Source organism: Zosterops lateralis, assembly GCF_965231275.1.
Source record: "Zosterops lateralis genome assembly, chromosome: 2".
In the NCBI taxonomy this organism is placed as follows: domain Eukaryota; kingdom Metazoa; phylum Chordata; class Aves; order Passeriformes; family Zosteropidae; genus Zosterops; species Zosterops lateralis.
Window position 1 is genome coordinate 62,557,176 of NC_139763.1, and position 26,027 is coordinate 62,583,202.

General features: G+C 39.8%; 1 protein-coding gene across 1 annotated transcript in view; it reads right to left on the reverse strand.

Moving 5' to 3' along the window:
- Positions 1-6,892: 6,892 nt before the first annotated feature.
- The window catches only part of ZC3H13 (zinc finger CCCH-type containing 13), a gene marked incomplete at its 5' end in the record, with an annotated part of 46,255 nt that continues 27,120 nt past the window's right edge, over positions 6,893-26,027 (reverse strand). The window contains 11 exons of the mRNA XM_083855238.1: positions 6,893-7,386; positions 7,935-8,098; positions 11,159-11,359; positions 11,966-12,121; positions 15,174-15,683; positions 16,682-17,710; positions 18,122-18,225; positions 18,899-19,448; positions 22,548-22,730; positions 23,695-24,159; positions 25,196-25,503. Coding sequence (XP_083711364.1) covers positions 7,216-7,386; positions 7,935-8,098; positions 11,159-11,359; positions 11,966-12,121; positions 15,174-15,683; positions 16,682-17,710; positions 18,122-18,225; positions 18,899-19,448; positions 22,548-22,730; positions 23,695-24,159; positions 25,196-25,503 — 3,841 coding nt within the window. The 3' untranslated portion in view covers positions 6,893-7,215. The remainder of the gene's footprint in view (positions 7,387-7,934; positions 8,099-11,158; positions 11,360-11,965; positions 12,122-15,173; positions 15,684-16,681; positions 17,711-18,121; positions 18,226-18,898; positions 19,449-22,547; positions 22,731-23,694; positions 24,160-25,195; positions 25,504-26,027) is intronic.

A 26,027-nucleotide genomic window follows, 5' to 3' on the forward strand; every position in this document is an offset into this window, starting at 1 on the left:
ACCTCAGTAGCACCACTGAATGGAGAATGGGGGCTGTGGTCAGCTCATCACTCGTCTCTGCTACTTCTTCCTTCTCCTCAGGACTCACACTCTTCCCCTGCTTCACTATGAGGTCCTCCTGTGCAAGACCATTATCTATGAATTTCTACCTGAGGACTTCCCATGGGCTGCAGTTCTCCAAGAACTGCTCCAGTGTGGGTGGAGCAGGGCCACAAGTCCTGCAAGCAAGACTGTTCCAGTGTGGGGTCCTCTCTCCACAGGACCACAGGTGCTGCCAGGAGGCTGCTCCAGCATGGACTTCCCACAGGATCACAGCTTCCTTTGGGCATCCCTTGGCTTTAGTGTGGGCTCTTCCACAGGCTGCAGGTGGATCTCTGCTTCCCCAAGGACACCCACGGGCTGCAGGGGCACAGCTGCCTCCCCATGGGCTGCACCGGGGACTGTAGGGGAATCTCAGCACTGGTGCCTGGGGCACCTCCTGCCTCTCCTTCCCCACTGACCTCGGTGTCTGCAGGGCTGTTTCTGTCATGTACTCCATCCACAATGGTACAGGCTTTTTCTTTCCCTTTCCAAACTCTGCTATCCCAGAGGCACTACCACTGTCACTTGGCCAGCAGAGGATCTGTCCTGGAGCCAGCTGGCATTGGATCTACTGAGGGAAGCTTCTGGCTGCTTCTCACAGAACCCATCCCTATAGACCCCTGTGACCAAACCCATGCTGAACAAACCAAATAATGTCACTTTTGGACATCTTGATGCTGATTGGCAGAAGGACTTAAATGAGATAAAGGAAATGGGCCATGTGCCAGCAAACACATCTCTTTGGGTTTCCCTCCAGTTGTAACTGTGATTTGCAAATTTTCTCATCTTGCTTCTCAGTCAGCGCCTTCCCAAATCACAAATGTACAGGGAGGTCACCCACTGTGAGCTGTTTGTGATGAGACGTGATCAGTTAATCCTCTATTTTAACTTCTGTTTCCTCATTAATTTTAAATTCATGTCATTTCTTTATTCTTCACTCACTACAGTTTAATTTTTTCCTACTAACCTTGTGTGAGACGTTTCAGAAGTCCTCTGAAACCTCTTGCTAGCACATTTTCTGTGAGCAGGCAAGGCACAGATGCAGGCATGATGTCTAAGACAGAGCCAACTGCCTCTTTCATGCTGGTACAAAGCACCTTTGCCACTCAGAGAGAAGGTAAATCTTGTGTGCACCTATTCAGATCTCAGTAGCCATCCTAAAAGTATGTATGAGCAGCATAGCCCCCCACCCCGTTCTTTTTCTGACCTTCAGTGTTTTCTCCCCATTTCTCACTTTCTCAGAAGACAGAATTAATATTCCACGCTTCTCCTATTTTTCAGGGCTCTTTGAGTCGCTAGGCCGAATCTAGCCTTTGAAAGCACAGGGAAGCAGACCAGGGCAGACCAGGTGAGAATCTGCAGGTACTACAGAGAGCAGTAAAACCCACTCCTCTCCCTGCTGGAAACACCCATGTGGAACCATGTTACAGCCACACAGCCTGTTTCCAGAGCTGTTTGACCAGTGCTTCATGTACTCACTAAGCACACCTAGATCCTTCTGCCTCCATCATTCTGATGAGCAAGCTCCCAGCTTCTAGGAGTGTGAAGCCACACTCCCAGGCTGAAAACTACAACCTGTGCTATTCAAATTGTGCCCTATTTCTGTTACTCCCTTCTTCAAATACTTTCCAGGCAGTGCCCCAAGCACTCCTCATACCCATAATATATCCAAAACCCAAACTGAATCATTAAGCCGATGAGAAAGAGCATTTTCCATTCCACCCGAAACTGCCAACTTTTGTAAAATCTTCATCCAAAACCCATTGCTTCAGTCTTCCTTTGGTTAGGAACTGCATGCTGGCCACCTTCACAGCCCTTTCACATATGAACCTACACTTAAAATCTGGCAGCACACTGCTCTGTGCCTCAGCAGTTTGTATTAACATGTATCCTGAAACTTCAATCTTTACAGGTAATACTTCAACTTCATCACTAATGAAGGAAAGCAAGCCTGTGGTAAAGGCATCCCCATCAGTGAAAGCAAATATTAAGAAATTAAGACTTCCCTTTCATCAATTGATCCCTCCTGATGGGGCAGCAGCAATAATACTGGTTGTTCAGTAGAAAAACAGTCTTCTTCCATAAAACTCTGGGCATTTGGCCACTAAATACTGTTTCAGCACTTGTCTCTCCCACATGACTAGTCTCCTTTATAGAGTTTGATGAGACAAATTTTCACATTTTCTGGAGGCTAGTTTTTGAAGAAACTCCTCACATTTTGACGTTTGGTCACTTTGCCTTACTTTGGAGTTTAGGGCTTTGTTTAGAGCTTTTTATTATTATTTTAACAATTCATTTGGCATTCTCAATTGTATCCAAATCCAAATTGCATCCAAAAACACCTCAGACACCCACACTGCCCACAATCCCTTACTCACTTTACATGTGCAATGAGACCAAACAAAGTGTTAAAGACTTTTACAGAAAAAACAGCTGCTTTGTAAAAGGACCCTGAAAACCAGGCTTTGACTTCTATTGCAAAACAAGAGGTTCCTGAACTCTTTTAGCTGGTAGCAAATTTTGGAATTGACCACACAGGTTGTGTCCATCTCCAGCCAGCCTGTTCCCTGCTGAAGGGCATCCCTACAGCAGGAAAAGGAGAACACGACTGAGTCAAAGCAATTCAAATAAAAGCCTTAATCTAGCAAAATAGTTTAAACTCTGCCTTTGAGTACACTGTGCAGATGGCCCACTGTCAAAATCCCTATCTCCCTCCACTAGCTGAAGCAGCAATAGCCCTAAAGTCCTGTTTAGGATAATGAATGTGACACTACCCCAAGATACAGGTCATAGTCCCAGTTGTGTCTTGAGGCTCTAAAAATCTGCTCTGCCTGTGAATCCGTTCTGGCTGCAGGAGCTGGGGCCAGCGTTGTACTGGGATAAAAGCCTGGTTCATCCACCAGCACAGGCACAGCTCATTGTTCTGCAGTGCCACGTGCCAGTGGCACCTCAGGGATGCTTAAAACTAATTTATCATCCAACTAGGCACAGCATGGGCTTAGCAGCAGAGAGGGCAGACATCTCTAATCTGGTTCAGGGACCACTTTAAAGTCACTGCCACAGCTTAAAAGGAGAAACTGAGTAGGGAGAGATGCTTCTCCATGTTTTCAGACTTGAAGCCAGAGCACAAAAGGGCACCTAAGGCACACATTTAGCCCCACTGCCAGAAATATTACAGGCTCTTGTGTATCCTCCTGAAGCCCTGCAAAATGTGAAATGGACTAAAATTCTTCCACCCATTCTCTTTCCACACAAAATCAAGCTAGGAAAGAAATGGGGAGGAAGGAAGAGATGTAAGAAGACCCATCACAGAAATGATAATCAACACAGGGAAGGTGTGGACGGTCCACAGATGGGAGGTCCTACAGCAAGGTCTGCAATTCAGACAAGTTTCATGCCTTTTCCTGAAATTGGGATGTGGGCAAGTCTCCTTTTCTTAAAGGTATTGCAAAACTACCTGATTACAGGTTTTAACTTATACTCCCTGTAAACTAAAAATAACTTTTAGTTAAAATGATGGAGACCAAAATACTCATACACAGGAACTTCTCACTTACTGGCCTCTACCTGTACAGTAAGTGAAGGGAAATGCTTGAAAAAAAAATCTTAGTGCTTCCCACAGGAACACAGGAACACATATGTTTTCTGCCAGTACTGGAACATATTTCTGCAGTCATAAGTGCTGCAAACTGAATTAAAGCAAAGGTGTGTAAGAGGCAATTTCAGCACTGTCCTTTGCATAATCCCAATAAATGATGGTACAGGTCAGCACTGGCTTTGACGAGACACTATCACTCCAGGCAATAATCATATTAGCCCACCAGACCTACTTTACTTTGCATTTCCTAGGGTAATCTGAAATATTCTTCTCCAAACTAAGTGTGTATATACACCTTGACTGTTTTACAGGAAGACAGTTTAAACACAGTATAATTAAATGTCATACCATTAATCTATTTTGTGTACTGTGGTTTTAGATAAGGCTGTTTCTAGCCATCAAACATTTTTATGTCTTTAAAGACAGAGGTTAAAATAGGCTTTAACATAATTGGTAGCAATGATCTAATACTTTCAGCTTAAAGGCAGCATTATTATAGCTATAAAACAGGTGAGAACACATTTAAATGCTGAATTGAATCGGTTTGTTAACTCTTGCTCAGGTTCTACAGTGTTTAAGACGTTATTCTTTAAAAGCGTATATAAAATCATCAATGACATCATAAGTAACAGTTAGCAACCTGAAAATGTCAAGCAAGTGAAAAACATAAAATGAAGTTTTGCCTGAGTCACATAGTTTAAAAAGAATGTAAAAAATGGCAGCGATTTCTCACATCATTTATATTTGATACTAGTACTATACACTGCTGTGTGGTCACTCAAAAAAATAGAACTAAAAACAGAAATAAAAACTTCCTCATGTCTTCTTCAACAATTCTTTAAATGTAGTGTAAGAACATTTTACTGAGCCCTTAGGTACTAGGTGTTACAGAAAGCATTATAGTAAGAAGTCTCTGTATTTGAACTGCATTGCTGTTCATAGGCCTTTGCCTGAAGCCAATTCGACTGTCAGCAATCACAAGAGATGTGAGGCAGACCTGCTGTTAGCACACTCAACATCCCACCACAGTGTGCTGGCTCCAAGTGGAGAACAAGGATAAAAAACTGATTTAAACCAACTTGTCAAAACATTCAGTGCTTCATAACTCATTTTCAACCTGAGTGAGAACAACAAAAGCAAGCTGCTCTGCAGCAACCGAGTATCAAGGTACAGCTATAGATTTTTTTTTTTTTTTTCAATCCTCTATGAGCAGAATTCAAAGAAACAGTTCAAGTTTAAAGCCAGGAAAAGTACAGAAGTGTATACAGACTTAGTCTGAAGTTTTAGAACTCTTGGTTTTATATGGAGGACAACACAGACTACCTAAAGATATCTTACTGGTATGATCCAAAGATCCCTCACCAATTTTGTAATAAAACAATTCTTACAAAATTAAGCCCAGGCTTGATAAGTCCCTACCATGCCTCTGAAATCTTAATAACCAGCAAAAACATCATTGGTTACTGCCTCTACAGCTAACATACAAAAACTCCTGAAACTCAGCAACCGTGAAACCCCCTCAGGCTGCTGCATGGGATTGATCTGCCCTGATAATTAACAGAATGTAAAATTAGTCACAGAACATCCTGAGTCGGAAGGGACCCACAGGAATCATCAAAGTCAGACTCCTGGCCCCGCAGAGAACACCCCAGGAATCACACCATATGCCTAAAGCCTTGTCCAAATGCTTCTTGCTTCTGTCAGGCTGGTGCTGTGGCCACTTCCCTGGGGAGCCTGCCCCTGGTTCCTGAACCACCAGTTCTAAACAGCCCAACCACCCTCTGGGTGAAGAACCTTTTCCCGATATCCAATCTAAACCTGCCATTTCAGCTGCATGCTGTTTCCTATGGTCCTGTCACTGGTCCAGAGATCAGTGCCTGCTCCTCCTCTTCCCTTTGTGAGGATGTTGAAGACCGCAATAAGGTCTCTGCTCTCCTTCAGCCTGAACGGACCAAGTGACCTCAGCTGCTCCTCCTATGGCAGCCCAACAAGGCCCTTCACTATCCTCATTGCCCTCCTTTTGGGCACTAATAGTCAAATGTCTTGTTTATATTGTAGCACCCAAAACTGCCCCCAGCACTGGAGGTGAGGCTGCCTCAGTGCAGAGCAGAGCAGGACAAGCCCCTCCCTTGCCTGGCTGCTGATGCTGTGCCTGATGCACCCCAGGACAGGGTTGGCCCTCCTGGCTGACAGGGCACTCCTGACCTGCCGTTAACCAGGACACCCAGCTCCCTTTCCATGAGGCTCCTCTTCAACCTCTCATTCCCCAGTCTGCCCATGCATCCAGGGTTGTCCCATCCCAGGTGCAGAACCCAGCACTTGCCCTTGTTGAAGTGCATGTAGGTGGTGACTGCCCATCTCTAATTTATCAAGATCTCTCTTCAAGGCCCCTCTGCCTTCCAGGAAATCAAGAGTTCCTCTTAATTTAGTATCACTGGCAAGCTTACTTAGCCCTTAATGAAGAGCACAGGGCAGAGGAAGGAGGCCTGTGGAACCCCACTAGTGACAGGTCACCAGTCTGATGTCACTCCATTCACTAAAACCCTGTGTACTGACCCACGAGCCAGTTGCTCACCTATTGCATGATGTGCTTATCCAGCTGTGTGCTGGATATCCTTTTTGTCCAGAACGATATTTGAGAGACAGTATAAAAAACTTTACTGAAATCCAAGAACATCACATCTACTGGTTTCCCCTGATCAACCAGGTGGGTTACTTTGTTGTAAAAGCAAATCAGGTTTGAAAAGCAGGTTCCCACACAAAGCCCTGCTGGCTGTAATCAATGACTGCACTGTTTTTCAGGTGTTTTTCAATATGCACTAGTTAGTCCCTTGTAAAAGCAGCCAGCATTTTCAAAATGCAGTTAGTCTCATAATACAGACACCTAAAACTGGTCATAAATAATTTCTTGAAGTGGTTTTTTTTTTTTGTTTTGTTTTATTTATACTTTCTCTTTAATCAACAAGAAAGGAAGCCTTAACTGACTGGACTAGTTTTTTGTGTCCAGAAATCACATTAAAGGAAATCTACATTAAAGATGGAAAAGAGGTAGAGTTTGATGTAAATCCACACCAGAGGCTACTGTGATAAGAAAGAGATTTGGAAAAAAGAAGGCAAACAGACTCACAGCTATTTAACAAATTTCAGAAGTGTCCTGAAGGACCAAGGTGGTGGTGGAAATACCCATTCATAATAAGGAAAAAGATACACAGATACTTTTCCTCAGTTTAATATCAGTTGATGTTATAAACTTCTAAAGTCAGACATCTTCACATTATTACACTTGATGCGCCATAAAACAGGTTTATGTTACAGTGTAAGGTTCAATATTACAAAAGAGACCTCCACACAGAGGTCTTAATTTTTCGCTCCTATTCACATCTAAACCAAATATTCTTAACTGTGTACAAATGGAGTTATTTCCTTTCATCTTCTAGAGCTGCTTTTTCAACAACCACCAGTTCTAAACAGCAACACCAACACTGGTAAGTGAGAAATCAACTCAAAATCAAGGCAGTGCCACTGCAGCCATTTCCTCAAGTCACACACACTTCCTGCTGGAGAGCTGGCTGTGGAATTTTGCTGTCCTCTGTCTTTTCCTGCCCGGGAACTTGGCACACAGTCTTTCGTTTGAATAACCGTAGACTCAACCGTAACAAGTCACTGTCCATTGCTCCGGAATTCGTGTAAGTTTGTTTTGTTGCACCCTGTTGAAATTGGAAATGAAATTTTAAAAAAGGAAGAACTAAAAACAATGTCTTTTAACATGCAAGCTGGGAAATTAACCTTAAGTACTCTCAGTAATTACAGGTTTAATCAAACTAATCATACCACTAGAAAAGACTCGGAGAATTAATGATTTTTCTAGTAGCATAAAACCTACTGCAGAAGTTTTAATTTTAACTTGGATTTTTCCAATTCTTATAAAAGCACATGGAATCTTAAGCAGGAAAGTTATTCAACAGTTATCTTTGAAATAATATTTTACCTAACTACTTTTATTATGTGTTCTCTAAATATAGAAAATGTATCTTCAGAATTTAAACTCCAAAATGAAAAGAAACAGGACTTAGCACTAGTCTCAAAGTCAATTGCTCATTCTACATAAAAAATAAACACCCTACAACCACTCTAAATAAAAGTCAGTTTATTATTTAAAGGACCAGATCTGTTTCAGAACAACACAAAATTATCTTCCAAGAGAAAAGCTCTGCTTAGGGGCATCTGTGTTCCCACACTTTTACCCAGCACTTGCCTTTTCATTCTTCATGAGCTGCTTACGAATTGCAGAATCCCTGCGGAAGCACAGCGCTTTGCAGCAAGGGCCCAGATTGCTGAGAAGACCTGCTCTCTCTTCTTTTCGCCGAAGTGCAGCCATGTTCAGTGCTCCCAATTCGTGTTCAAAAAGGTTTTCTGCATCTAGAAAGAATTGAGATTTACGGAGATCAATATAAACATGGTATTTCTGAACAGCAACATACAGTCTTATGAATTTTCTTAACATTTTATTATTTATATTTCTGCCTTCTAAACAATATAAAGGTTTGGAAAAGAAAGAGTACTTGAGTTTATAAAATAACATGAATAAATTCTTCACCATTCAAAGGGAAGGATGGATACCCTTGTATTTATTTCAGCACTAGAAAGCAATATTGAGACAGCAATCACTGAGAAGCCTAAAAATGAAGTGACAGCTTTGGACAGAAGATGGGGTATGATTTATGGTCAGATGCGTGATGGACAAAAGGTGTTTGTTTACCACTTGATTAATCATAATGTAGCCCAAGTTTCATTCTTTGCAAGACATCAGGTAACTGTGCCAGTGTCAACGCTATTTTTGTGTGGCTATGTAAAAGTGAAAAACAACTATCAAGAATAATTTTTTTATTTCTGGTGGATGAACCTGGAGAACAAGTCAGCAGCTGCCAATGGACTACCCCTTCCTACCAGCACACCTAAGGCATCTAAGAGAACTCAAGGTGACAGCACCGGTCCTTCAACACATTTACCAGAAAAAACAGTGTGCAGAAAGAACACTTTTAGAAAAGATATATCCTGAAATGAATCTTGTTCTGCAACAAGTCTGTTTCTATGAAATGCAAAGACAAAAAGAGCACACAGGGCTGGACCAGAGCTCATTGATTTATAGCCCTTTTACAATAAATAGGAAGATTATCATGTAATAGAAAAAAAGCTGAAAAGGCTGAGTCCAATCCAGCTGCCTCTATTTAGTAAAGCTGGGTGTTCAGCAGAGAATGTAACGCCTCACTCAAGATGTGAAAAAACCTGGGGAAAATACAGCATTTAAAAGCAAAGACTGCTCCAGTAGTTTGGCAGTATGAACACAGAAGAGCACAAAAATGCATTTTTTTAACCACTCAGAACTTGGATGAAACTCAGTAGTTTTTCAAACAAGTTTTTAAACAAGGTGAAAAGAAATAAGTTACATGAAATGAAGGGCAGGTTAAAGAGAACTGCACTGAAGTCAAAGACAACCTCAACGGACAATCAAAAAATGGAAATAAGTGACAAGACACAAAAAGGCCACTTCAAAGGTAACATGGACAGCCTGCAGCGGCTTCTCAGGTGCCAGATGCTTGCTGAGCATATCTGGCAAGTAAGCATGTCCATATCTTTAGAGGAACAATTGCATATAATAGAGGGCAAATCAGCTAAAAATCTCAATACCATCACATACTACAGATTTTTGTTTTCAAAAAAAAATATTTTAAAAAGCACACCCTGAAACAAGGTATCATTTCCCTACTTTCTGCATTTAATAGTATTACTATTTCAATATAATATTTCAATTTGTTCCTCAACAAAGATGGGAACATCAACCTCAGGAATAAGACAGGGAGACAAATTACACCACCATGAAGTCCAGAGTGAAAATGCTACTTTTTCACTGTTACACACAGTGAGCACATCTGGCTCAGATTCATTCAGTTTTCAGAGCACAGTATTTGTGCCTTTCTTTAGAATATATGTGCTGTGGCTGTAATCTCTATACAGAGAACATCCACCTGGCAGATTGCAGAGGAAGTGCATACACTTGAAAGCCTAGTGGCAGAGTCCCCTCTGAAGTGGGAGAGACTGCACACACAGACCAAAGGAAACTCAAGAGAGGCACTTCAAATCCCCCGTCCTCTCCAGAGCAAGGTTCTGCTGAATCCAAGTATACTTTAAATAGTCTAGAGCCAGTGCTGGAGAACCTCCTATTATCACTAAGGACTTTATTTCTAGGGAAGCATGCAAGGATTGCTGAAATTATTTCAGGTATCATTTTAAACAGCCAGGTGAAATGATCCTGCAGTGCAGTTGCTGTTGCAAGAAATTGCTGGTAAGAATTGTTGAAGTATACAGCAAAAATTAAAGCTTACAGTAAAGCTAAAGAGAGAGACACAGTTCATACCTTAATATATCAGTTTGTATACTCAGGAAGACTCATTATTTTATTTGGCTCAAAAAAAAAAAAAAGTAGGAGCAATAGTAACAGCTCACAATTAATAAAGTTATACCATTTAAATGGCTCAAGCAAACAGTGATATTGATGGAGATTAGCATAGTTAAAAGAATTTTTGGATTTTTTTTCCCTCACTTATCTGAGACGGTGAGGTTAACAAGACAACAGCATAGAGAATAATGTAAAGTAAAAGGTATTGTTTCAAATTAAGAACTAGAATTTACAGAGTAAAAAAAACATGAGCTCTGCAGATACTATTATTTATAAGCCACAATTTTCTAACATTTAGATCCTCCAATAATTTGTATAGAGGTCTTATAGAAAGCAAATGTTTCATAGTCCCAAAAGAACTGCTCTACCACGCAAGTTGTTGCAAGCAGCTCAACTGTTCCTGGGGTGTGAAAGAGAAAAATTAGTATTCTTTCTCGTGGAAAAGCCCTGCTAACACTCAGAAATGTAGTAAACAGCACTAGTACAATTGATGCCTATCCCATTTATCATGCATGTCTTATGACATACACTTTGTCCAAATTCCAAACCAGCAAATTATTGAATTTTCTACTTTAAGTAGAGGTATAATATACATATTTCACTTAGTGCCTTCATTCTGATCCAAAACCCCTATCTATGAATTCTAGAAAGGATCCTTAGAATGAAAATAAGAAATCTTATTTCTTTCTTGAAATACTGCTACTAGTTCACTGGAAAAGATATTTAGCTAAGAAACTGCTCATGCACTTTAGGCTAGGAAAGCATGAATGGTCTCACAAAAAGAGTATTCCACCAAGATAACAGCAACTTTGTTTTGTTTATTAGTCTAGACCTCCTCACCATTGCTGGAATCAAAACACTAATCTGATTAACATGCTGCTGTATCACATTTCTCTAATTTTCACATGATACTCATTACACATTTTCTGTGGTCTTTGAAACCTAAAATAATGAACTAATGCACATTTCATAAGGACTTTTTCACTACACATGAAAGACAGTTTAATCCCCACAGAAGTTACCTTTAGGTTTTTCTAACACTCTCTGGCACGTCTCTTTTATTTTGGTGAAGAGCTCTGGTCCTGCCAATCGCTTGGAAATGCCAACTCTCAACATAACAGCACCTGGTGTGAATTTTAAGAGTGCAGCCCCAGGCTCACGTGGTTCTTTTGGCTGCTTTGGCATAAGACTGGACCAGTCTACATCTATAACATCCACTGGATCTGCAAAAACATTGACAGAGAATGAGTTATCACATCAGCACCCCTTACCACAGCTGGTTAATTTCACATGCTGTCACAGCTGTCTCCTGAAAGCAATAGATATATTAGATGAACACTGTTCTGCAGTCCTCTTGGACCCTTCAGGTAAGAATGCCAAAACTCACTTGGATTGGTGGAAAAACAAGAGAAATGCAAAAAGAAATAGAAATAAATATCTATATGGATTAAGAAACCTCATCCCATGCCTAATATTCTGCTTTATTTTGACTGCAATCCCTTTGTGAAAGGTTACTCAGATCCTGCATAGCCAGCAGGTTTGGACATATTATGCATTCAGAAAAGTCACAATACAACTGAACATGCTAAGATGGATTCAAATTAAATGCTTAGAAAGCTAGTTCACACAGCCCAGATTACCCAACTGAACTTAGGACAATTAGACAATTCCATTCTTCCCAATGCACTTGGGAAGCATTCAAGCACACAGACAGAATCTGCTCACAGACTGCAACCCTAATTCAGAAATACTGTCAACATCACAACAGCATTATACGCACACTGATCTAATCTGTATATTCAAATAATCACAAAGGAGGGTTGATATACTTTTACCAGGCATCTTCTCATCCTCCTGTTGATCCTCACGCTTTTCAGCATCACCTGCCAGAATTTCATCCAGTTCATCATCACTGATTGGCTCATATTCTCCAGCACCAGACCCCAGTGACTGCACATCATTAGTCTTTGCTTCATCTTCTCCTCCTACAGAGACAGATATATGCTGTAGCTTTAAAGTAATCATATTTGTTTTCTAAACATGCTGTACACTGCCTGAAGACAAAAAGGTTTAGCAAACTAAACTGTTAGGCTTTAGGAACAAGTATATTCAACATAAAAACTGGTATTAACCCACAGAAACAGTGAAGTTATTCCTCCCATACACAGTGTGGCAGTTTGAATTTTACATACACTGGTCAATGTTTTTGGTGCAGTATTAGTCAAACTGCTCAGAGAAGGCTATTTTCACAACATACATGTTGATTATCTGATATCTGACATGTAGTTTATAATAATAAATAGTTTATAAAAATCTAAGTTAGTGCCACAAAGTCTTTCAGATGCTTTAGTCCATTAATCTAAAAGATTCAGTCCAAAGGTCCTTAAATAAGTAACAAAACTCCAAAACACAGAAAGATAACAGGTATCCTGAACAAAACAATTATGTACAGAAATCTAGACTGTTTGTAGCAGTCACAAGAAGAGCTTTTAGCAAACCATGCCAAACCTCTTTTAGTTGCTACTGTCCTTTCCATCCACATATTATCTGCATACACAAATACATGTGCTGTATGTGGAAACATATTCCTTAGGACGTCTGAACACAAGACACTCAAACAATGAATTTGGCAGTTCACTAAAGGGACATCCTCTCACCTCCAAGACTGAAAGATCTGACTCAAGCATTTAAAAATTCCATTGCTCTAAGCTCAGGCTTTATTACAGTTCTCCACCATGGGTACTAGCAATGAGTTGTGCCACACAAACTGGACAGAATTTACAGGGATCTTCCACTGTGGACGACTATTCTGATACCTTCCAGCTCCCTTAGCCAGTTTGAAACTGCTTCCATTTTAAGTTTCCCCCCTATTCTTTGGGTTTTGTTTCTTTTTTTTCGGCTTGCCTTTGCAGGGTAAGAAAAAGTAGTTAACCCAATTAACCTAAAAATCATCAAGGAAAAAGCAAGTAAAAGACAAGCCAGTAAAGCATAAACAAACTACTCAGACTATCTGGCAATGCTTTGTAGGAAGCATATAGCATCTTAGGCATTATTTAAGCCCACTCATAAAGCAAACACATTAGGTTCAAAACATTAAGATAATTTAATAATATCCTGACATACTCTGTTAAGACAATATACAACAGTAATTTCCCCAAGTAAATACCAGATACCTCTCCCTAACATCATCACATTTGGAATTTGTACTTAGTTTTCTAATAAATTTTTTCCTTTTTAGAAAGGAGAATAAGGTGATCTGCACTAGATTTCATTTTGTGTCTTACAACTTTAAATATTCACTGCCTTTAAGATCCATCTGCTGCATCCACACTGATGTACCAGATACACTACTTCACCAGTACTACATGCCTGGACCCATTTAAAATTTACTGTATTAAGAAATTAAAAATAATACAATTCATCATTTTCCTCATGTAATTTTTAAAAAATACTTGATATTTGGATTTTAAGTAAAAGTTTGACAATTTCTAGACTATTTTTTACCTCTCTTATGTGGAAGTGTACTTTTATATTAATTCTGCATTAAAAATTCAACACACTCAGCTGAATGGAGCAATGTTAAGAGCTACAAAGTAATGAAAGACCATCAAGTATACTAAGCCTTAGAAAATCACAACCATCTTATATAGAGTATGCTTTAATAAAATGGAATGCCATCAAACTTTTTCCAAAATAGATTTTCCTAAAAAAATAAGAAATCCTAAATATACCTAACTCCCTACATATGATAATCTGCAGAGAATTTAGAACACAACCTCTGAAAAACAGACAAAAGAATACACACATGCTGAAAGGCTAGACCTAAGACCACATTTAACATGCACAGCCTATGTGGTTAAAGGTGCCTCCTCGGAAACAGGTACCAAGAATGGCCTTTCATTATCTCTTTTCTCAAGCTACCACATGGTACTCTCAGATTTATCACACCATGCTTTTCCTCCAGTTTAAAAATAGTTAATTCTGTCTATTGCAGCAAAAGTAGACTTTTCAAGGCTCACTTCAAATACTATCTTTGTCTGTCAAGTGCTTCCACTCCACATATAATCTCCTTAAATGAAACTTTCTCAACAGGATCTCTCAAGTCTAAAGACCACTTTAAGAGTAATCAGATAGGAGACCTAAGTACTAAATATTCCTCACCACCCTCTTGAGACAGCATTTGATTTAACTGTCCAAATTAACAGCGAACACTACAGGTAATTCTTACTAAGAATGGCAAACACAATGAGCACAACCATAACATACACCAGTTACTCTGGATTTAGACTCTTGTATCTTTTATGTTTTTCATATAAAAGCCAACTCCCTATTCTTACAAAGCTGAAGCTTCTAATCCATGTGACAAACTGTTAGGAGTTTGTTAGTGTTTACCCCTCACTGACTTTATCAATTCTAAGCATGCTTCCCCCAGTACCATTAGGGTCAGCAAAATGAAGCTGCATTTTCAGCTGATATTACTGAGATCACCTCAGATAAGGTTAGATCAGGTAAGACCTATAAGATTATCTCAGGTAAGCTATTTTTGGACTACTGTGCCAAGCCATACATATGTTTCACCTACTAATCAGACAAACAGTTCTATGATAATTGGGCTCTGGCTGAAAGAAAAACAAAGAAACAATTCCAAGTCCACACACTTTTTTTTTTCACTCATTACCTGTCACTCCCAAAATAAGAAATAGATCTTACAATGATATAACAAGGCAATCAAATGTTGGTGTTATCTTTTAGTAAACTGCCTATTCAGAAACATTACATTTTGGTGAAATTATCTCAGATAATTTATGCTTCTTTGCCTCAAGACTTCTCCAGAAATTAAGAAAGAGCACTAACACAATTAACAATAAGGAAGATGCTCATCAGATTTCTCTCATTATTGGCTTCCACAGCAGAGAAGCTGAAGCCAATAAGCCTTTCAGTAGAAAATTATTGCAATATATAGCTCAGTTCAGCACTATGCTAAAAGAGAAAGAATAAAATATTTGTTAATCCAGGTTCTTTCCCAGAATAGCTCACCTTCTAAACTTTCTACTTTTTCAGCCTCATTTCCATCTTCAAAGCCTTGTAAAGGTCCTAAATCTTTGTCCGTTTTTTCCTTCTCTGAAGCCGCTGAGTCCCGGCAAATACCATCAAACTCCTTTTCGTGATCTCTGTCCAATTTTGTTTCACTGTGCTTTGTTGATTCCTTTTGAGAGGAGATGTCAAGAGTTCTCTCCCTCTCTCTTTCAGCAGTATCAGGCAGCTGCCGGTCTCTCTCCCTCTCCAGCTCCCGTCTTTTCTCCCTCTCCCTCTCTCGCTCCCTGAGTCTCTCTCTCTCCCGGCTCCTCGGCCAGTCCTTGTCCACATCTCGGTCCCAGTCTCTCTGTCTCCCCTCTCTCCTGTCTCTCTCTCGTTCTCGATCATGTTCACGTCGATCTCGCTCCTGAAGCCTTTCCCTGCTATCAAAAGACCCGGATCTGGAATGAACCTGACGATCTGACTCGGGGGAACTTCTTCTGGAACTGTGGCTTCTTGAATCTTGACGATCTGGATAAAAGATTATATATATAAGCATGACTATGGCATGCAAATGTAAAACCATTTTACTAGACCAAAGCATTTTAAAGATTCGGGTATGAAAATACACTTCTCAAAAGCTTCATCTTCAAATTAATAATGCTTTCAGATTGCCTTAGAAGATTTAACCTTACTTTAAAAACATGAGGTAACTTTCCTACTTCCAAAAAAGAACTTTAGTGTCTACTTTTTACTATGAGAGAAATCAGCTGAAGGTATACAATCATATACACACTGAACTCAGAAATTTAGGTTTGGGGGGGAAAAAGAAAAGAGAATCACTTCAAAATTCGAAATTTTTATAACATGTTCTTCTAACAGCTAGGAATGCCTTAGTTAATAGATGAATTCAGAAAAACAATTTCAGGCATGTAACCATGAGGAGAATAGAGAGCCAAAATGCTTTCAGAAAAAGATATTTTTGTACTGATGCTGTTTTAGTTTTAAAGTATTTTACCTGTTTTTTTCACAGCAACTACACACACAAAAAAAGAGGTGACTATTTTGATTTGCAATGAAGATGATTTCCATGTGCCTATTAGAAGTATGCCTAACGGGAACCACAAAAGAATTACCTGATTTTGCATAATTTCAGGAATTTCCATACCAAAATTAACACTAATAAGGAATTGAAGAATATTATTTAGATTATAAACAACTTCAATATTCTGTTAGCACAAGCATTTTCTCTAGGAGGTTTTTCTGTCCTACACATTACTTTATTCCCCAGACAGTATGAACCAAATCCAACTGAATATTTTGGTGTAAACAAAATGGTAATCCTGCCCACTGAGACTCAGCTTTTCAAATATGTTAACACTTGCAGGAATCTTACTTAATTCATTCTAGTTCCACAGTGAAAGGCAGACAGCACCTTTCTCTCCTGTCACACTAATTAAAGCCATGAAGAACAATTTAGGACTTGTACACAGAATGATAGGTCAGTCTCACTAAAATATATCTTATACCTGAAGATGTGCTGCGACTGGGTTCTCCTCGTTTCAACTGATCAATTCGGGACTTCCTTTCAGTGATTTCTAAGCTTTTCTTCTCCCTCTCCCTCTCCCTGTCCCTATCCCTGTCCCTGTCCCTGGAGCTGCTGTGCAGGATCCTCTTCCGTCCAGTCTGATCGTCTCCACTGCGATGCGCTGAATCATTGGAGGGGGATCTAAGCCTGCTGGAGGCATGGCTCCGATTGCTGCCCAGGCTGCTGCTGCGCTTCTGGTCCACGGGCTTACGGTGTGGTCCATCCTCTATAGTAACATGAGGGGCTTCCACCTTTTCTGCCCTTGTCCTGTGACTTTTTCTATGCGAATCCTCAGTGGTTCTTTCTGGAACAACAATGTCACCACGTTCAGGAACATCTTCATCTGACCAGTCACTAAATGTTGTATCTTCTCTTTTTGTGGGGACTTCTGCCACTGCTTTCTCAGGTGGTGCTTCAACCAATTCTTCTTTATTTACAGGAGGAGTTCTTGGGCCTTTTTTCTTTTTATGATGTGGAACAATTTCTTCATCAGAAACTTCAGAATCACCCTTGGATCTCTTTCGCTTTTTCTCCACATTTTTCCTTTTTTGACCTTTTTTAGGGGAAAAGACCTGGCTTTCCTCAGTTGCTGGTTCATTAGCATACCTTTCCACCACAGTGTCATCATCTTTCTTCTTTTTCGTGGTCTTTTTCTGTATCTTAGACTTCTTCTTGCTGTCATCATGCATTCTATCAGAAGCATCTCTTTCTTCAGAAGGACGGTGTCCAAGATTTTCCTGAATCCTGGACCGGGAACCTTCTGAAGCATCTGGTTGCTCTCTTTGCTTATCTGCTGAAGAAACCCTTTCTTTAAACTCCGGTTCTTCATAGCGCCGGGAACTTTCCTTTCTGTCCGATTTTCGCTCTTCTTCTTTCCAGCGGCTCTGCCGCTCCTCCGTGGCGTGAGAGGGGCTCAGTGACCGGGAATCCTGTGGCCACACAACCTGGCTCAGGAGTCTGTGCTTTTCATCTGCAAAGTGCAAAAAAGAATGTACCTTTATTGTGTAGAAAGGAGAATGTGTGAGCATTTGCTGTCTTCTGTGTGCCAAAAAAAGTGTCCATTAAAACACATAACTCATTACTTCAGTTAAGATTTCTTAGATTTTTCTATTGCTGTAGCAGCAAAAGACAATATCCAATTTGGTAAATATATATCTTAAACAGGAGCTGTGGAAGTCACTATCACCTGGCACACATAATACCTAGTGACTAAATGAAGATAAACAACAAATAAAGATGAAGAAAAAAGGCAGTGCTTATAAAAATATGGGGAACACTTACAAAATTTTCCCTATGTTTTTTCTATTTAAAATTGCAGGTTATTTTCCATAGACAGAAGATAACCTGGGTCCAGCTGCAGAGAGAGCCCACTCCCACTTACTTTTATCATCTCCACTGTTGTAAGCATCACTATCAGGGGAATGATCACGGCGACGTTTAGGTGACTGACGGGGACTTGGACTGCTTTCGTTTCTGTGACGCTTCCTGCAAAAGGAACATGCACCATCAAATTTCTTCAGGATGCTTTGAATTTATCATCAATACAATCCCTGCAGTCTAAGCGCCTCATACAGAAGACATTTAAAGATGTCATGAAGTTCTGTAGTTTTCTAAGTTGCCATTCCAAGTAACAGCTATGCACTTAAAGCAAGCACAACACATATACTGGGGATATTTTTCACACCTTCACTGGTAGTCTTCTGGTGTTGGAAATTTGGTAGTGCAAAGGGTAATGCATGTTCCAAAGGAATTTAATTAACAAAGTCACAAACCCTGACCTAGATAGCTGCTATTTGAATTTCAGGTTTCATAATGTACCACAGTTTTCTACTACGTTTCCATTAATGACTCTATTATTAAAGGCAAGACAATTCAAGCATGCATAAAAGGGAAAATTACATCGTCTGACTCAGCTCTTAGCTCATAGTAGTTCCATGATTCAGCACTAATAAACCACGGGAATAACTTCACCAGTACCAATTTGGGGGCTACCACCATGTGCCACACAGATGCAGGGGAGACAGCTCCAGACCAAGACTATGCATAAACAGGATGTCTTCTTCCTTAAGATACTCCCCTGTCTACTAACTGACCAAATCCAACAGTAAAAAACTGCCTTTTCTTTTCTTTGACTGAAGTAACATTTAGATCCACTTACTTGGATTTTCTTTCCTCGTGGACATCTCTTGAGCCTCTTTCTTCTCGAATATCTTCTCTCTTATCCCTGCGGTCTTCTCTTCCTTTTTCTTTGTCATCCCAGTCTCTCTGGCGGTCTCTTTCTTTGTCCCTGTCTCGACCCCTCTCCCTTTCACGCTCCCGCTCCCGATCTCTCTCTCGTTCTCGCTCCCTCTCTCGTTCCTCCCGCTCTCGCTCTCGTTCCCGCTCCTTCTCCCTCTCCCTCTCTCGTTCCCTCTCCCTGTCATGGTCTCTGTCTCGGTCCCGCTCACGGTCTCTGTCTTTGTCCCGCTCTCTGTCCCTCTCCCGTTCCCGAGCACGATCTCGTTCCAACTCTCTTTCTTTCTCCCTCTCTCTTTCCCGGTCTCTTTCTCTTTCTCTCTCTCGGTCCCTCTCCCTTTCCCGCTCTCTCTCCCGAGCCCTTTCATCTCTCCTGTCATCAGACCGATCCACCCTTCGCTCCTCTCTCCTCTCATCCCGCTCGAGATCGTCACTCCGTCCTTGGTGTCGTACCGGTGAGCTTGCTCTCTGATCTGCAAACAGAAGCAAGTTTGATTACCAAGTGCTAAACAGATAAACACTGCTTCCACTACATTAATAAAACAAGAGCCTTTGTCTTGACGATCCAGATCTTGGTTTGCATTAAATGAAAAGCAACTCTCTGCAGAAACCCGAATATTCCCTTTGAGAAGCAAGAAAAACAAAAGCAGAACTAATTTTGAAGAAATTTTTCAACATTTAGGAAGTGGCCTTTGCTTACTTAACCAAAAGTAGTCAAATTTTTTTTAATTTTCTACCAGATTTTTCTGAATGGCTTCAAAAGACAAATGTATGCCTCCTTCACAATGTAGCTATTATAACTGCATTACTCAATGATTCTGAATCTGGTGTAAGATCTTAGAAAGCTGGGAATAGCATGCATAGGAAATGTTAAGACTTCTGTACAAAGATTTTACTTCCTGAATCTATTAGGAGTCAAGTGCTTTACAAGGACTCAAACTATTTACAACACAGAGTAAAAGTTTCTGCAAAATTAGAAAGACTGGCCTGTCTCATCACAGAAGGGATCCCTGCACAGAAACACACAATCAAATCTACAAGATAGGCAGAGGCAAGGATGAGATAGGGGAAGCAGAGCTGCCAGAGTTTTCATTTGTGTCTACTGCAGAATCTTAAAAGTTTAGAATCTGAGTTTGTTGTTCAGACAGTGGATTAGAGTCAGAAGGAAAACTAAACATGTAGAAAACTACTGATCCAGGAGGACAGTGAAATCTGATTTATTCAATTCTATTTACTCTCCACAGACCTATCTAAATATTCTTCACTCTATTTTGGATTATTTTTTGAGTATTTCTGTAAGTTTTGACTACTTCATAGCAATTTCTATGCTCATGTTAGTAGCATTTGAGCCACAACAAATCAATAAAACTATTTTCCTACAACATATATATACAAAAACTATACAAAAGAGGAAAAAAATGGCATGAACAGAGGTTGGTATTTCTCGCTCCATTACTCTGAGGCTGAGTGCACTTCACTGTAAATTGAGGCAATGTCCACTAGGCGTGAGCAGGCACAGTTTGGACAGAACTAAATCAATAAAATGTGAATTTCCATCAGTTTAATCAATTTTCATCTCTGAGTGAATTAACAATGATTTAGTGTTCCCCTGTTACCATGTAAAATTGAAAGCAAAGCTGAGCGACATTTCTGCCTTTTTAAAAAGGTAAACCATCAATCCACGCAATCGGTTCCGTGAACAGGTTTCACATTCTTTTAATGGGGCCTACAACACTGTAATATGATTTAGTGTGCATACCAAGTATTAGATTTTATAAAGAACTTCAGTAACTTCTATTTGTTATGTCAGTTTTGGTGACAAAATGCCCCCATGAAAGTCTTATGCGAATCAAACAGTGCAAGTGTATTAGACAGTTAAATGCAGATAGCACTTCTTATGTGACTTCATTTTCAAAAGTACTGTTCCAGTGGTTGTTTGGAAAACTCCCATATTCGCCTTAGCTGAAAAAAGACAGCTCAAATTTGCAAGCATGCATTTTAAAATCACACTCCTTGCATATCACAGAACCAAAATCTATCTCAATTTTTCTCAAAATGACAGATATTAAAACTGTAGTCTAATTAGGAAAACTGTCTTGAATTATAACTCTAAGGATTTACTATTATAAAAAGTGATCTAAATTTTTAAGGAAGAAGACAATGAATTTTGAATGCACGCTCTATATTTTTCCCCCAAAGGGAAACGACCCATTCAAAGCAACTTCCCTACTAGAAATTTATTTTGTCGTCATTACAAGCTTTTATTTCCAAGCTTTCTTCTGTTGGTTTGGGTTTTTGTTTTGATTTTTTTGGGGGGTGGATGTTTGTTGTTTTTCTTAATAAATTAAAAACTTGCTAGGATACGAAGGGCACAAAATTATATTATATATATGTAGGATTTATTTGGGCTGAGGAAGTGAAAGAGATTAAAGCTAGACTGCAAAAGCCAACCCCCAGGACACATTCAGTCTTCAGGATTTTCCAGCTGACATGAAAAAGCAACCCTAGAGTTTAAGTCTGTTGAAATCCTGCCTTGAAGATGAGAGAGAATCTGAAGGAGCCTTCCACAAGAACAAGCAACAACAGATCTGTTTCAATAGGCTAAAAAGTATCTTTCAAAGTGGCATACAAAGTATCTCTTTGAAAAACTGAAATTACACAGTAGCTAGAATGTATCTGTTACCTATAAACCAAAACTCATGACAGAAAAGAACCTACTGTAATTTTATGTTTATTCTTCACAGCTCCTCTTTTAATTTTCACGCTATTTTTGTTTCCCCAACTCCTCCTATTCTCTTAATTGGTGAGCAATACAAATATATTCCAGAATGTAAGCTGGTACTAAGTTCCTTCAAGCCAACACAGTACACTTTCTGGTACAAAAGTCTGATATCTTGCATACTATGCCAAAGACTACTGTAAGTCCTGCATGCTGTTTTCATCACCACTGGTATCTGTATCAATGCTTACTAGCTAATTATTATTGACAACTGCAAAGCACTCATCACTATTAAACTCCCCAGACAATAAATTTTTGAATAAGGAATGAATTAAAATTGTCACTTACTTTAGTGGCAAGTAGTCCATAATTGTCAGTCTAGTTTAGGCCTTCCTCAAAACACACTCAAGCAATTTACAGTACAAAAGCATAATGTTTCTATACAGACAAACAGAACCGGTAACAAAACTCAACCATGACTCTAAGCTTACATGGACTCTAAGCTTAACATGTTTATGTAACATGAAGTGGATAAGGAGGAGGCAAAAACATTTTAGAGTGAAGTTGTACAATGAAATTCCTTGAAGCTTAGTTTGTTTAAATACTAGTCAGATGAATAAACACAGAAGATACCAATATCAAGCCATAGGGCTGCAGAAAGGTGACAGCATTTGTGCATACAATGCCAACGAATGATCATCTCCTAACAAAAATAGGAGCAGTGTCAGCGTGTGGTGTCAGATGAGCTATTTATGAATCAGTAGAGGCAGAACAAGGTAGAAAAGAGGGAAACACACATTCGTACACGTACATTTAACTACAGACGTTTGAGTAAAACCAGACATTAAAATACCTCTTTCTCTGTTGTCACGCCTGTCCCGTTCACCATGTCTTCTTTCAAAGGAGGAATCCCTTGCTTGATCCCGACTGTCATAGCGATCCCGATCAGCGTAGCTACTCCTCGACTCCCAGCTGTCGTGGTAGTTCCCACTACTGCTGTGACCATCCACCTGGGATCCTCTAGTCCCCCGACTCCCTAATGGAGACATAGCAACACAAAGCATGAGCTTCCACACATAAGGAAATGCACTGATATTTTATAACAACTGATGTATTAACATCTAATAAATCTGAATTAGCTGTTCATGGACTTAAGATCATAACTTCAAACTCTACTTAACCAATAACTCAAATTTCGTATGTTTTAACTGTAAATTTATTATTTGCAAACTGCAAAATCAAGACTTTCTAAATCCTCACCCCCTGGTCATAGTATGAGGTCTCCTGACTAGAAATATCAGTCCAAAAGTCAGTTCACAATTGTTCTGAGTAGGCTCTAAGCTAATAGTGCAGCAAGAATAGGCAGAGAAAGCAGACATCATTCTCCCAGTAAAAACTGTATGTAATTCCCCTAATGAAAATGTCACAACAAGCCTGAAAGAGCCAAATAAATTACAGATTATTAAGAGTTGTACTTTATTATTATTATAATTATCATTACTAATGCATCAGACTTCAGAAACTATTTTAAAGATTAAAGTCACACTTTTTGGAAATCAGATGGGGTAGGGTGGTGAGGCAGGGAGAGGTGGTGTATGTGAAAGATGGTTTTCAGGCATCCAAGACATGCAGCTGTTTTTGAAAGACCATAAGAAACTTGCTGCCCAGTGCTTTGAGATGTACTACCTCCTATGAATTTACACACCAGCCTCTTACTGTGTTTGTAGCCAATGGGAAAACCTAGGGCTGCAGAAACATTAGAGTGATGTTTAAAATGGGATGGCAGAATATCAATGTGATGCCACTTTAATGAATGGAGAACACAGAAGTGCTATAAGGTTCAACAACAGTTTTAATTTAATGACAAAAGAATTGAACACAGCTTTAAAAGCATGAACTGTCTGGCATACCTGCATATCAAATATTTAACAAGGCAGTATGAATGCAAATATTTGATCTTCAACGATAGGGACACGTGAATTTTTAAAATTATGCAATACCTTTGTCAGATAATTCTGGACCTCTGCCTCGACTTCTGCCAGTTCTATCACTTCTGCTCTCATTTCTGGAATCACTTCTGGAGTCATTCCTTGTTTCAGCCCGAGAGCTCTCCTCTCTGCCATGGGATCTTCCATAGCTGCGCAAGTCGTCTTGATACTGGTCATCCTTTTTATGGGCATCACGACTCTCTCTGTCTCTGTAGTCATGAGAGTCTCGTGTGGAGCGCGAGTCTCTCTGGTCACGACTGTCTTTGGTATCCCTGCTATAATCCCGGGTGTCTCTGGAGTCCCGAGTATCTCTGGATTCCCGTGGCTCCCGCCGATCTCTGGTGTCTCTCGTGTCCCTCCGGTCTCTTCCATCACGAGACTCTCTGTCATCCCGATGGTCCCTGGAGGTACTCTGCTCTTGGTCATAATCACGATCATCTCTTGTTTCTCTTTCCTTTTCTCTCTTGCCTCTTGTTTCTGTAAAACGTTCAAAAGAATATTATATACATGGCTTAATTGGAGCAACCAAACATTTAGCACACAAATAACACCAAAACAACATACTCAAAATACACTTAATGAATAAAAAGTAATACATAAGTAGGACAAGACCATGCCAGGTTATCTATCTATAAATCTAGTAAGTTTTAAAGATCTTATTCTGAATATGAATCTCTACAGTTATTTGCCTGTTCAGAACACAGTAAGCATAATGAAAATAAATGTCAAACATACTAAAGAGTAAGTACACTTCAATAATTTTAAGGCAGGGTCATTACTCCTCCAATCATAGATTACTCTTATTTTCTACACACACACACACACACACACACACACACACACACACACACACACTTCCAAAATATTTGTGGTATATTTAGAACACTTCTAAGGCCTCAATGCCCTGCTAAAATCTGTTGGTTTGAGTTTGGGGGTCTGATTTGTCTTGGGATTTTTATATTACATATTTATAATACTACAGCTACAGGAAGCTAAGTTTACAGCCAGTCTAAAATAGAGCTGACATATGTACTCTTTGTTATCTGTCTCTGAAGGCAAACAGCATGTTTGCTCATCCCATATTGCCCAAACAGAGGGAATGACTGTTTCTTTGCACACACCTCATTTAATATCAATTACAAAGACAACAGACAGCAATCAGTGGGGACTGGATTCGGACACTTCATGGAAAAGAGAAATGGTTACTTAGATGTACCCTGCCGTGAAAATCACTTTCCTACTGACACCACCACTGCCTTACCCAAGGAACACCTACATAGATACCTACAAGTGCCATTACAGTCAGTTGAGCCTACATAAGCAGTTCTGCCAGGGGCACTCTAACAGATAGCCAACAGCACCACCAGTACAGGCAGAGTAAACACAGACAGTATTTTCTTCAGCCCCTTGCCACGGGGATGGCTGCACACAAAGCCACAATTTGAAAATCAAGTTTCAAAATGCAATTTGCAAACAAATAAAAACGATTCTGAAGTGCTGTTTTCATTCCTACCGTCCCGCCTTTCGTGGCGCCTGTCATGAGACTGTGAAGTCCGATCCCGATCATGTCTTCCCTTGTCCCTTCCAGGAGATCGGTGTCTTGAAGGACTTCGCTTCCTCTGAGGTGGAGAAGAGTGTGGGGGATAGGGGGAAGATGAGCGCCTTGCAGGCGGGGAAGCTGTCCTTTGATAGGATGGAGAAGGAGTTCGTTTGCGGTGTGGGGAAGGAGAATGTCTTTGAACAGAGGAGCCTGACTGTGAGGACGAGGAGTGATGTCTGGAGGATATGGGAGAATGATGCTGACCTGATGGAGAAGCAGACCTGCAAGAAAGAGTTAAAACAGGTGCATGTGTAATAATTCGACTTGAAAAGTTCTTAACATACCATACAAAAAAGCAATTAAAATAATTTCTGTATTCTCTACCCTCTGACTGTTGAAAATATGTGCTGTTTCTACGAAACATCAAACTTGACTTCCCTCCAGGGTGCCAAGTATATGTTTGCATATACCTGGCTTATCTTTAAATGATTATGATTTATTTAATGCCCAGGAAAAATCTGTCCAATCAAAACTGTATTACACAGCTACCAGAATGTAGGGGAAGGGAAGGAGGAGTCACAAAAAAAAATCATTATCTTCTTTCCCATCCCCAAATGAGAACCACTGTTTTCTTCAATATAAAATCATTTTTGGAATTCATAATAAAATTACACAGATAATTTTTACAAGGTGTAACTAAGATTTTTTGTTTACAACAGTATTGAATTCTTTTTACAAAACAACAGTGTTCCCTTCTTATTCATTTTTAACACCTTTTATTGAAGGATTGATTTTTAAACAATTC